The sequence below is a fragment of the Buteo buteo genome, chromosome 2 (assembly GCF_964188355.1).
Source record: "Buteo buteo chromosome 2, bButBut1.hap1.1, whole genome shotgun sequence".
Taxonomy (NCBI): Eukaryota; Metazoa; Chordata; class Aves; order Accipitriformes; family Accipitridae; genus Buteo; species Buteo buteo.
In genome coordinates, this window is record NC_134172.1 from 54,520,880 (window position 1) to 54,534,178 (window position 13,299).

The window sequence follows — 13,299 nt, forward strand, 5'->3', positions numbered from 1 at the left end:
AGGAGAGGTAGATTGGGCTTCATGTTGGAAAACACTCCATACTGCAGCTAGTTCCCCTACTTGAGCACTACCTTCCCCTTTGGTGGTTATTTGTTTGTCTGCATCTACGCAGAGTCTACAGCTCGATATTTCCAAGTTCTTCCTTCTTGCTTAGAGAAAGCATCAGTAAACCAAACATTCTGCAACTGCTCGGAAAACGGAGGGGCCACTTGTATTACAGGAGGGAATTCGGGTGTTTCTCTGTCTGGGCTCATCTCTTGAATGGTTAACATCTTGGTGGCTCCCTCAGACACTGTAAAAATGTCACAATAATGCTCTTTCTGGGCATACCATTTCCACACAGAGGCCCTCCGAGCCACCTACTGGCTGTTGCCGAATAGTCCGTTCAGCCTCTCTCAAGGCTAAACTGACTACAAACCAACCCTCCTCCCAGGCTGTATATCTTTTTTCAGTGTCTTTAAAACTACAGGAATAGAACCCAACAGGCTGAATGGGTCCTTCAGGGCCCTTTTGCCATAAATGTATTGATAGTCCTGTCTTGGCAAATCCCCATTCAATATGGATGGGGTCTATGGGGTGAATGGGACCAAGAGCTTGATGAGCAGTCACTTCAAACACTAGCAACTGCAGTGCTGCTTTGTGGGGTTCAGACCATTCCCACTGGGCCCCTTTTCGCAACAAGTCATACAGGTGTCTTGCAATAATTGAAAAATTAGGGATATGTTTTCTCCAAAACACAAGTAATCCTAGTACATGCTGCAAATCCTTTTTTGACTCTGACATTTTAATCTGATCTAATGAGGAAAGGGTGTCTGGCAGAATACATGTCATTCCTCCCTTCCACCAAGTTCCTAAAAACTTTACTTCACTTGAGGGTGTTCGTGTTTTCTCTGGTGGAATTTTCAGCCCCAAACTTTCTAAGTGGGAAATTATATTATCCTGAGTTATCTGAAATCTGAACTTTTTCTGTCTCATCCCCTCCCACAAGAATGTTGTCGATATATTGGTAAATGCTGACCACCTCCTCTGTCTGAACTACTAGCTCCTGCACTAACGCTTGATGGGCTAGAGTGGGGGAGTGCTTATATCCTTGTGGGAGTCGGGTGAAAGTAAATTGCTGACCTTCCCAAGTGAATGCAAAGCAGTCTTGGTCCTCTGGTTGTAGGGGGACCATAAAAAACATATCATTAACATCCGCTGTTGCTATAATCGGGTGGGCTCGTTCCTGGATTGTAGCTATAAGCTCAGCAACATCAGGTACCGTGGCTGTCAACAGGCGGGTATTGGCATTAAGTCTGAGATAATCTACAGTCACTCTCCACTTGCCATTAGGTTTTTGTACTGGCCACACCAGGGAGTTAAAAGGAGAGTGGATTGGCCACCCTGTTACCAACTTTTCTAATTTGTCTATTGGCAGCCTGTCCATTAAGTCATGTAGGATCCCCTTCTGCTGTCCCTCCACCCACAGTATATCATGTTTGTTAGGGATGTCTCTCCCTCCTGGCAGTTTGGTGAGGGGTGTTCTCTTATCACTCCCAGGGCGCAGAACTGTTTTTACTTCTGCTCACCTCAAGCCCCTGGAGTCCGTTTTTGTGGCTGGAGGGTTAACAGGACCATACTTGTGCCCGTAATTAATTCCTGGGCCACTTCTCCCCAAGCCCACGTTTTCCTATCCGGGGGTTGCTGGTGCGCCGATCAGGCATGAGCCCTTCTAAAGCAGCTGCATCTCTCTCAACCTGGGGCATGGCCTGTATCTTTCCTTGTAATTGTATACCAATTGGCTTCAAAGAATCGGGGAGTCCCCTTATAAGGTGAGTCATTCACTCCGGATCTACTGGCATCATCATCAGGGACTCTTGTCTAGGCTCCAATTTTCGATCATACATCATCTGCAGACAAGCTGCTTTCTGCACACTCTCTACTAGTTGATGAACCGTCCCTGTAATTGCAAAGGGGTCCCCCCTCTCCAAGGGGTTCAAGCCCCTGCCCAACAGGCTGCCAGTTGGGTTAAAGACTGGGGGGCGCAGTAATTCCCAGTAGTTAAAAACACTCCCGGTGCCCAATACCCTTCCGCCTCCTTTTCAGTTAACAGAATCTGGTCCCCCCCAGACAACGATACTCTCCACACATATTCCGTTTCTGACTCCTTAGGGGTTCGGTCAAATTCCTTTTTTAGTTTCGCCAACTCATTGGCAGTAGAGGGGGCCTCCTTAGTTGTAACTTGGGGGGACTGGTCCTGCTCATCATCGTAAACATACTCAGTCTTGACTAAGGGTCACGATAAAGGCAGTTCTAACTTCTCGACTCTCTCTTTCGCTGCCTGCAGGTCATCAAAGGGGTAGCCAATTTCTGATCTCGGGGGAATTCCCTCGCGGACAGTATCCGCAAGGAGCTGCTCCTTAAGAGCAGTCTGCAAATGTTTCACTTGATTCTTTTCTGCTTCAGGTTGTTCTTTTAATTGGGACCGAGCAAGGTTTTGGAGGGATTCAATAATTTGAGATTCTGCAGTGAGGCAGCAATCCCTAGCCTCTCCTGCTGCAGCCAAACTAGCACCAAGAATGGTACAAACAATAGATTTTCCCTTTCCTGACTGCACTCTAGCGTCTTTCTGTTGAAGCGACCATCTGATCAACAATGCTCTGCAGATTATGCCAATTTCCCTGAGCCCAGTCTACCCCAGGCACAGAGGGTCACGCTTTTATGTTTTTCTAAAAAATCAAACAAAACTTCTTTCCCCAAAGGGGCAATTTTACTATCATTCATCTCGTATAAAGCAGGGAAGCAGTCATCTCAGGAAGGCAGCACATAAAATTTTAAACACAACACAAACCCCTACATTCCTGAGAGGTCTCATGCATTTGGGAAACAGTATGGCACTCTCCTCTCAAGGGATCCTGTCTGTGATGCCAATTTAATGCCCTGACCCAATATCAGGGAGAGGTTTCAATATGATCCCAAGAGCGAGATTAAGACACAAACAAGGTCAAAGGCTGTATACCCAAACCAGCTTTTATTATCAAAAGTAGAAAATAATACCGATAAGATAGAATGGTAGAAAAAGGCAGAAATCAAGCAAGCACTCGGGATAGGGTTGCAAGAATAGTCACCACCATGGGTCCAGCGGCGTCCCATTGGTCCTCAATCTTCAATTCTTTGGTGGTGGGTGCACGCCACGTCTTGTCTCCACTGTCTTTTATAGGCTCGAGACAAATAGTTCACGGTTCAGTCTCTCACAGCCCTTCAAGTCTAGTTTAAAGCTCTGTCAATGAGCTCTGATAGCTCATGAGCAAAGACCCTCTTCCCCCTTTGAGAAAGGTCAATCCCATCCAATGCTAGCAAACCTACTACCACGTAGACCATCCCATTACTGAAGATGGTCTGATGGACCACAGGATGAGAAAAAAGGCCAGGGAACAGGACAAAGGGGAATAACGGGACAGCGAGCTGGGCAGGGGGACACAGTGAGAAACGATGTGATAGGCAGTGGTATGGAGATATACAGACAAAAAGTTAGAAGGAGGAGAGAGGACAGAGAGAATAAGAGAAAAGGGACAGGGAGCGGGGCAGAGATGGAGAAAGAAACGTTAGAGACAGAGAGAGGAGGAGAGTGACAGGACCGAGGCAGAAAGCTGGAGAAAGAAAAAATAGATAGTGATGGGTAGCAGGCCAGAGGGACAAGGAAAGATAGGAGGAAGGACAGAGGAATACAGAAAACAGGTGAGGGACTGGGAGCCAGAAAGCAGGATGCTGCAAAAGAGACAAGAGATGGGGAGCAGAACACTGGGATAAAGAGCCAACGAGAGCAACAGAGAGAAAGACAGAGACATGTAGCAAGAGAAAAAACAGGAACAGGGAGCAGGACAGAGAGGTGAAGCAATAAATAACAGGACCAGGGAGCAGCACAAAGGGTCAGAAAGAGTAAGAGATGAACAGGAAGGAGGATAAAGACAGTGAGATGCATAATGAAAAAAACCAGTGACCGTGGGCAAGACAAAGGGAAAGAGAGAGAAAGAAAAGGAGGGAGAAAGATAGGAAGGCAGGGACATGGAGGGGCACATATAGGCGCAGAGAGGAAAGGAATGCCAGGAAACAAGCCAGAGAAATTGTGGGGAAAAAAAATACAGATGCAGATCAGGACAAAGAGATGGAAAAGAAAAAAACAGCAATGGGCTGCAGGACACAGACAGAAGACGAAAAAAAGGAGGGAGAGGGAGCGGGACAAAAGCGCAGAGAGAAGATGAAATGGGAGCAGTAGAACAAGAGGAAGGAAGAAGGAGCAGGACAGAAGAATGGAGAGGAGAGGGACAGGGAAGCAAAACAATCACAGCAGCTTGGGAAAGAGAGGGACAGGGACTGCCTCCAGCAGACCGGGAGCCTGCAGTCCCAGCACTCCAGGCGGCCAGCGGGCAGGAGGCACCCGCGCACCCACCGAAAGCGCTCGTTCGCCTCACCGGCGGCCCTGGCCCTCACCCACCACCGGGAGTCGCGCCCGGCACGCTGCCACGATGCAGCAGCGGCGGCAGCAGCACTGGCGGCGGCGCTGCAGTTCCGCGCTTCGGCCGCGAGGCGGCGGCAGCAGCGGCCGCAGCAGCGAGCACCCGGCGGGCGGCGCGTGCCCGGGCGCAGCGCTGCAGTCCCGCGCTTTGCGCGCCGGCCCCGCGCAGACTGGTCGGCCGCGCCGTTTCCTCAGCGGGCGGCAGCAGCGAGCGCGGCGGCACCAGCCCGCCGGCACCGCCGCGTCGCGTTGCCGTTACCGGCTGGACGGCAGCGTGGACCGCGGCGGCAGCTCCGCGCATGCGCGGCGCCCCAGGCGCAGGACGGCGCGCAGGCACCGCGGGTGGGGGTCGGAGTGGGCGCAGCGGGAAGCCCGCAGACCACGCGAAACTGGCAACGCGCCGGAGAGCAACGCTGCTGGCCGGCAGCCGAGTCCGCGAAAGCTGCAGCTCCCGGCACGCACCGGGAAACCCAGCCCGGCCGCCCGGCGCCGGCAGCCCACACCTCCCGGCATGGTCCGGGACGTAAGACGGCCGGCTGGCAGCCCCGCGCCCCAGCACGACAGCTCCCGGCACGCCGCGGGAGGCAGCCCTCCCCGCTCTCCGGCCCCCCGGGGACACCGGTTCCGTTCCCCCAACCCCTCCGCCGACGTACCCGGGATCCCCGCCGAGCCCCCGGCTCTGTCTCTGGGCTGGCCCCTCCGCCCGGCTCCGACACGGCGCGGCCCCGTCGGCATCAGCCTCACCGCCCGCACCCGGGGCTCCCCCGGCCCCGGGCCGCAGCTGGAGCCCAGCAGGAACGGGGGGCCGGGGGGCATCGCCCGACCCCCCCCCGGCGCGTCACCTCCTTCCCCGGGCTCCCTCACGGCCCCTCGCACGGTACAAAGGGAGCGCAAACGCAGCCGGGAGGGCAGAGGGGACGGCGAGGGTTTATTCGGTCACACTCCTAACAAGTCCTGGGAGCAAGTCTGCTCTCGGGCTCAGGGCCCCCGATGCTCCCTCTGCCCCTGGGCCACCTCGGCAGTCGGTCCCAGAGCCACGCTCGTCGGTCCATCGGGGAACAGAGTCAGTCTGTCGGCTCCTGGAGCGATGGGCTGCTGGGCAGAGGTGAGGGCTGCCAAAAATGAGGAGCAGGACACTAAAAGAGAGGACAAAAGTGGCAGCTGGCTAGACACAGCAGGGGTGCAGCAAAAAATCATGAGGCAGGGAACAGGACAGCGACAGAAAGACAGGGAGCCTGACAGGGATGGAGAAAAGCAGCAGGGAGCGAGGAAGAGAGGCAGCACAAAGAGGGAGGGGGAGCGGGATGGAGATGCAAGAAAAACCTGGGGGATGGGCAGCATGCCAGAGAAGGAGGAAAGAAGAGCAGGGACGGGGAGCCAGACTGAGAGAGATGGAGAAAGACAAAAAAAGAGACAAAGAACAGGGGGGAGAGAGGAATGGAACAGGGATAGGGAGCCGGGACAGCGAACGATGGAGGGAAGGGCCAGAGCGGGGCAGGGAGCAACACAAACCGCATAGCTACATGATACAGGGCAGAGAGGGAAAAATTAAGAAATAGGGACATGGAGACGGAAAAAAAAGAGAGCTGCAGAGCAAAAAGAATAGCGTTGTAGTTTAACCCCAGCCAGCAACTAAGCACCACGTAGCTGCTCACTCACTTCCTCCCCCACCCAGTGGGATGGGGGAGATGATAATTGGGGAAAAAAAAAAACAAAGAAAAAAGTAAAACTTGTGGGTTGAGATAAGAACAGTTTAGTAGAACAGAAATGAAGAAAATAATAATGATAATAATAACAATAATAAAATAACAATAATAAAATGGCAATAATAATAATAAAAGAATTGGAATGTACAAAACAAGTGATGGACAATGCAATTGCTCACCACTTGCTGACCAATAGCCAGTCAGTTCCCAAGCAGTGATCCCGCCCCAGGCCAACTCCCCCCAGTTTATATACCGAACATGATGTCAGATGGTATGGAATACCCCGTTGGCCAGTTTGGGTCAGCTGTCCTGGCTGTGTCCCCTCCCAACTTCTTGTGCCCCTCCAGCCTTCTTGCTGGCTGGGAGTGAGAAGCTGAAAAATCCTTGACTTAGTCTAAACACTACTTAGCAACAACTGAAAACATCAGTGTGTTATCAACATTCTTCTACTGAACCCAAAACATATCACTATATCAGCTACTAGAAAGAAAATTAACTCTATCCCGGCCAAAACCAGGACAAATAGCAAAGTGTACAGAAAGAAGTGCGGAGGAATTTAAAGTAGAGTCATCAGGGAACCAGAGACAGCGAGATGGAGAAAGGACAACTGTGACAGGCTACAGGGCAAGAGGGAGGAATTAATAAATAGGGACAGAGAGCTGGCTAGAGAGACATGCAGAAAGGCAAAAGATTGCACAGGCAACAGGACAGAGAGGGAGGAATTAAAAAAACAGGGGCAGGGATCCAGACACAGAGAGAGAGGCAAAAATAAAATGGGAAAAAGTGACAGGCCATGGGGCAAAGAGGGAGGAATTGATAAGTAGGAATGTGGGACCAGACAGAGCATGATGGAGAATGGAAAAAAATAGTGGTGTGTACAGAGAAGAGGGAGGAATTAAAGAACAGAGGCTGGGATCCAGACAGAGAGACATGGAGAAAGAAGCGGGGGGGGGGGGGGGAAGCAAAGCAGTAATGGGCTATAAGACAGATAGGAAGGAAATAAAAAATAGCAGCTGGGAGGGAAAAAAATCCACACAGTCTACAGGGAGCAGAGGGAGGACCTAAAAACTGGGGACAGGGAGCCGGACAGAGAGAGATGGAGATTGCAGGCAATAGTGGGTTGTGCAGGAAAAAGAGGAAGGAATTAATAAATAGGGACAGGAAGCTGGACAGAGAGGGACGGAGAAAGGCAAAAATAGCAGCGGGGTACAGGGCAGAGAGGAAGAATTAAAAAGTGGGGGCAGCGAGACAGACATAGGAGATGGAGAAAAGAAAAAAGTGACGGGCTATACAGCAGAGAGGGAGGAATTAAAAAACAGGGATGGGAAGCAAGTCAGAATGAGATGGAGAAAGGGGTGGGGATTAAGAGCTGGGAAAGGAGAGACAAAGAAAGAAACAGAATCGCAACGTGCTACAGGGTTGAGAATGAAGAAACTGAACAATAGGGAGAGGGACCCAGACAAAAAGAGACAGAGAAAGAAAAAATAACTGATGGTCTCCAGGACAGAGAGGGAAGAATAAAAAAATAGGGAGACAGAGCCAGGCAGAGAGAGCTGGAGAAAGAAAAAATAGCCAGAGGCAATATGGCAGAGAGAGGGAGGAAGGAAAAAACAGGGATCCGGAGCTGAACACAGAGAGACAGTGAAAGAAAATTAGAACGACGGGCTACAGGGAGGAAAGGGAGGAAGGAAAAGATAGGGACAAGGACCCAGACGCAGTGTGACACACACAGGAAGTACAGCAATAGCTAGAGGGTAGAGAGGGAGGAATTAGAACATAGGCACAGGGAGCCAGAGGTGGGGAGGGAGATGGATAAAAAGCAGGGGAAAAAAGAAAGAAGAGCTATAGGGAAGAGAAGGAGGAATTAAAAATTGGGATCCAGATCTGGACAGAGAGATGGAGAAAGAAGAAACTGAAAAACAGGGAGCGGGAGCCAGCCAGCCAGAGACACAGAGAAAGGAAAAACCATGATGGGCTCCAAGACAGAGATGGAGAAATTTCAAAAAGGAAGGGACCTGTAGCTGTTGGTTTGGGTTTGGTAGCGGGGGAGGGGCTACAGGGGTGGGTCTTGTGAGAAGCTGCTAGAAGCTTCCCCAGCTCCAATTCAGACCCGCCTCTGGCCAAGGCCATCAGCAATGGTGGTAGCACCTCTGGGGTAACAGATTTAAGAAGGAGAACCTACAGTGGGGCAGGAGATTGGAATGTGAGAGGAACCCCTGTGCAGATACTGAGGTCAGTGAAGAAGAAGGAGGGGAGGAGGTGCGCTGGAGGAGGGGATGCCCCTGCAGCCTGTGGTGAGACGGCAGGCTGTCCTCCTGCAGCCCATGGAGGTGAGCGGGGCAGCGATGCCCACCTGCAGCCCAGGGAGGAGCCCACGCCGGAGCAGTCGGATGCCCCCGAAGATGGCCGTGACTCTGTGGGAAAACCTGCACTGGAACAGCCTGTGATTGAAAGACTGCAGCCCATGGGAAGGACTCACGTTGGAGAAGTTCATGGAGGACTGTCTCCCGTGGGAGGGACCCCACACTGCAGCAGGGGAAGAGTGAGGAGTCCTCCCTCTGAGGAGGAAGGAGCAGCAGAGACAAGGTGTGACAAACTGACCCCAATCCCCATTCCCCGTCCCCCTTCACCGCCATGGGGGAGGAGGTGGAGAAAATAAAAAGTAAAGTTAAGCCTGAGATGGAGTGAGGGGTGGGGGAAGGTGTTTCACGATTTGGTTTTACTACTTATTATCTTTATTTTGATTTGATTGGTAGTAAATAAAATTGATTTTGTTTTTTTCCCCAAGTTGAGTCTGGTTTTTGCCTGTGACCATAAGTGGTGAGTGATCCCTCCCTCTCCTTGTCTCAACCCACAACCATTTCTTTATGTTTTCTCCTCATCCCACCGCGGGGGAGGAGTGAGCAAGCAGGTTCTTGGTGCTTTGTTGCTGGCTGGGCTTAAACCACGACAGCTGTACAGAGAGAGACAGAGAAAGGGAAGATAGCAATGGGCCACAGGGCCGCGAGAGAAGAATTAAAAAGTAGGGACAGGGAGCTGGACAGAGAGCGATGGAGAAAGGGGAAAAAGCCCCTGCGACAGGCTACAAGGCAGAGAGGGAGCGATTAAAGACTTGGGACAGGGAGCGGGACAGAGAACAGAAAAACAGCGACAGGCCGCAGGGCAGAGAGGGAGGAATTACAAAACCAGGACAGGGAGCTGGACAAGAGAGAGATGAAGACAGACAAATAACAGCATTGTGCTACAGTGCTGAGAGGAAGAAACTGAAAAATAGGGACCAAAGAGTCAGAGAAAGGAGACACAGAACAAATCATAACAGGCCACAGGACAGAGAGGGAGGACTTAAAAAAATGGGACTGGGCACAATCTACAGAGAGATGTTAGGGAACGAAAATTTAAAAAGCAGTGCATACAGGGCAGAGAGGGAGGAGTTAAAAAACAGGGACAGGGAGCTGGACCAAGAGACTGAGAAGAGGAAAAGTCCTGACAGGCTTCCAGAGAGAAAGAGCGGGGCATTAAAAATTAGAGACAGGGAGTTGGACAGAGAGAGATCAAGAAAGGAAAAATCTGCAGCAGGCTACCAGGCAGAGAAGGAGAGTTTAAAAATGGGGACAGCAAGATAGACAGAGAGGGAAGGAGAAAGGAAAGAAGCAACAGGTGATGCGGCAGATAGGGAGAAATGAAGAAAGAGGGACAGGGGCCAGACAAACCAAGACATGGAAAAAAAAAAAATATAGCGACAGGCTAGGGGGCAGAAAGGGAAGACTTAGAAAAAAGAGGGAGAGGGAACAAGATAGAGTGAGATGGAGAAAGGGGAGAATACTGACAGGCTGCTGGACAGAGAGTGAGAAAGTCAAAATGAGGGACAGGAAACAGGATAAAGAGAGACGGAGGAATAAATCATCTTGCAATGTGCTACAGAGCCAAGAAGGAAGACCTTGAACAACAGGGACAGGGAGATGGACAGAGAGAGCCAGAGACACAAAAATAGTGGCTGGGAGCTGGACACAGAGAGGCGGAGAAAGAAAAAATAGCCATAGGCTACAGGGCAGAGAGCAGGAGGACCTAAAAGATGGGGACAGGGAGCTGCTCAGAGTGAGATGGAGAAAGGAGGTACGGGGGGGGAGGGAAATCACAGTGGCATGGCAAAGAGAGGGGGTCATGGGAGGGGCAGGGAGGGACCAGGACACCAAAGAGGGAAGACAGGGCTCCGAGGGCCCGGGACTCACTGCAGCTCTTGCTCTCAGCGCTGTCAGGAGACTTTGCCAGTTCAGACACTTCCTTCTGCTGTAACTCTGGCTGCTTGGCTGTCCTCCACCTAAGAATATGTGGGTGTCCCACAGCTCTAACGAGATGAAGCTTCCTAGACACGTAGCCTTGCTTGCTTGTGCACTATGAGGAATAGGAAAGAGAGATAAAAAGCAGGGAGCAGAACAGATGGATCAAGAGAGAAATTGAATGAGAGCAATAAAGAAGGAGGAAGAGAGAGAAAAAGATGGGGAACTAGCCAGAGGCATTGAGGGGGGGAGAAAAGAGAGAGAGAAATTAGGACAAAGCAAGGGAGAAAGACAAACCAGCGCTGGGCTGCAGGATGAGAAGAAAGGCCTGGGAGCAGGACCAAGGGTACAGCGAGCTGGGCAAGAGAATATAGTGAGAAAGGGTGGGACAGGCAGTAGTATGGAGATACACAGACAAGAAGTTGCGGGGGGAAGTGGAGGACAGAGAGAATAAGAGAAAAGGGACAGGGCAGAGATAGAGAAAGATACGTTAGAAACAGAGAGAGGAGGAAAGTGACAGGCCCGAGACAGAAAGCTGGAGAAAGAAAAAATAGATAGTGATGGGTAGCAGGCCAGAGGGACAAGGAAAGACAGGAGGAAGGACAAAGGGATATAGAAAACAGCTGAGGGACAGGGAGCCCAAAAGCAGGATATTGTGAAAGAGAGAGGGACGGGGAGCAGGATGCTGGGATAGAGAGCCAACGAGAGCAACAGAGAGAATGACAGGGAGGTAGAGCATGAGAAAAAACAGGGACAGAGAGGTGAAGGAATAAGTAATAGGGACAGGGAGCAGCACAAAGGGTCAGAGAGAGTAAGAGATGAACAGGAAGGAGGACAGGGATAGGGAGATACAGAATGGGAAAAAACAGCGACAGTGAGCAAGACAAAGGGACAGAGAGAGAAAGAAAAGGAAGGAAGGAGAGAGATAGGAAGACAGGAACACAGAGTGGCACATACAGGTGCAGAAAGGAAAAGAACACCAGGAACAGGGCAGAGAAATTGTGGGGAAAAAAGATACAGATGCAGATCAGGACAAAGAGATGGAAAAGAAAAAAAACCAGCAATGGGCTGCAAGACAGAGATGGAGGATGAAAAAAGGAGGGAGAGGGAGCAGGAGCAGGACTAAAGCACAGAGAGAAAAAGAAAAGGGAGCAGGAGAACAAGAGAGAGGAAGAGACAGCAGGACAGAAGAATAGCGAGAAAAGGAGAGATACAAGGAAGAAAAAAATAATGACAGCGGCGTGGGAAAGGGAGGGGGCCAGGAGAGGGGCAGAGAGGGACTGCGACACGCAAGAGGGGCGACAAGGCCCCGAGGGCCCTGGCCTCACCACAGCTCTCGCTGTGGTACCAGGAGGATTTGCCAGTTCAGACACTTCTTTCTGCTCCTCTTCTCCCTTCCTTTTCTGTAACTCTGGCTGCTTGGCTGTCCTCCACCTAAGAGAATACGTGTGTCGCAGCTCTTCCAAGATAAGGCTTCCTAGACATGCAGCCTCGCTCACTCGCACACTGTGTGGCCATACTGTGCTGCTGGTGACGCTTACAGACCCTGCGGTGCACGTTGGCGGTCTGACCTGCTGCGGACTACGAAGAGGGATCCTTCCTCACCCAGAGAGGCTGGCTCTCTCTTGCCTGCAGCGGGAGGCAGCTGCTGGCCGGAGGGCTTCCATTTCTTCTTCTTGAACTTTCTCTGGCCTCTCCAGCTTCAGCCGCAGCAGCTCCTGTCCGTGGCCGGCAAGTGCTCTGCCTGTCCCTTTTCGCCCCCATGCCGTGAGGAGAGGCAGACCAGGCAGAGACCGCACACACGAGCCTGAGGCAGGTGCAGTCAGTGACATCCCCAGGGGAGGAACGGACAACCATGCCCTCAGCGCAGCCCCTGCGAAAGGAGAAGCAGTGACCACTATTACTGTCGCTCGCCCCCGGCCGGAGGCTCTCCTTCGCACTGAGGGGCTTGGGGGCTGCCTGGGGCTACGGGGCAGGCGTCAGGGGAGGGGCTGGAGCTGGGGGGCGCCGCGCGGGGCGAGCGGGGCCGGGGGAGGCTCCGGGGGGGAGCTCTGGCGAGCTGGGGAGGCGCCCGGTGGCTGCGCCCGGGGGGTGCCCGCCTCCGTCCCCTCTTCCCTACTGTCCGCTCCCGGGGAACTGCCCGGGGCTGCCCTGGCCCGGCTCGTCCCCGGCAGACCGGGAGCCTGCCGCAGCGGCCGCTTTGCACCTTCCCGTCCCAGACCCCCGGCCGGCCAAGAGACACCCCTGCCGAAGGCGACCGCTCGCCTCACCGGTGCTCCTGGCCTCCACCCGCTGCCGCCGAGAACCGCGGCCTGCGCGCCGCCATTCTACTCCCGGCGACCGCGCATGCGCCGGCCGCCGACACGGCGCGCAGGAGGGGCCGGCGCCGGGGCGCGAACGCCGGTCTGCAGTGCCACATTCTGGCCGCCAGGTGGCGCCAGCGGCGGCGGCGGCAGCAAGCACCCGGCGGGCGGCCGCGGCGTCTCCTCAGCGGGCGGTAGCAGCGAGCGCGGCGGCACCAGCCCGGCGGCACCGCCGCGTCGCCGTCGCCGTCTGGACGGCAGCGTGGAGTACGGGGCCGTCACCGCGCGTTCGCAGCCTGCCGGCTGCAGTGCCGAGTGCTGGTCGCCGGGAGGCAGCATCACCTTAACGATCCTTCCCTGAGCGTCAGCACGAATTAGACATGAAGCAGGGAAAGCAAAGAGGCATGTTGGTATATTAGATGTCCTTAGCAGATGACCGTAGAGCCCTGGAGGTTCCATCTTTGCTCTGTACACCATCACAGCTCTGCACTCCTTGCCACTTCTGCCAGCAAGCGTCA

At 53.1% G+C, this 13,299-nt stretch overlaps 1 protein-coding gene and 1 pseudogene across 3 annotated transcripts; both read right to left on the minus strand.

Annotated features, from left to right (window-relative positions):
• Window positions 1-1,631: 1,631 nt before the first annotated feature.
• Window positions 1,632-2,763, minus strand: LOC142037585 (uncharacterized; annotated as a pseudogene).
• A 2,431-nt stretch (window positions 2,764-5,194) lies between these two features.
• Window positions 5,195-12,832, minus strand: LOC142043564 (uncharacterized). Of its 3 annotated transcripts, none has more exons than XR_012654081.1 (4): window positions 12,749-12,832; window positions 11,807-12,351; window positions 10,431-10,593; window positions 5,195-5,631 (listed from the first exon to the last, which is right to left on the minus strand). XR_012654081.1 is itself a non-coding variant. In XM_075054877.1 (4 exons), the coding sequence occupies exons 1-4, from the start codon at window positions 12,802-12,804 to the stop codon at window positions 5,474-5,476; spliced, it is 645 nt and encodes a 214-aa protein (XP_074910978.1). In that variant the 5' UTR covers window positions 12,805-12,826; the 3' UTR covers window positions 5,195-5,473. The 3 variants fall into 3 exon arrangements, 1 of the variants encoding a protein (XP_074910978.1); XM_075054877.1 differs by having other exon boundaries at window positions 12,084-12,351; window positions 12,749-12,826; XR_012654083.1 differs by lacking the exon at window positions 10,431-10,593.
• Between the last annotated feature and the right edge of the window lie 467 nt (window positions 12,833-13,299).

What these genes read in the sequence shown, in the direction of transcription:
- LOC142043564 (XM_075054877.1), bottom strand. Translation starts at nt 12,804, where the DNA reads ATGGCGGCGCGCAGGCCGCGGTTCTCGGCGGCAGCGGGTGGAGGCCAG. An exon ending in GAGAGAGCCAGCCTCTCTGG is followed by an intron (nt 10,594 to 12,083) that starts GTGAGGAAGGAT and finishes TATTCCTCATAG; the next exon opens with TGCACAAGCAAGCAAGGCTA. An exon ending in CGCTGAGAGCAAGAGCTGCA is followed by an intron (nt 5,632 to 10,430) that starts GTGAGTCCCGGG and finishes CCTCTCTTTTAG; the next exon opens with TGTCCTGCTCCTCATTTTTG.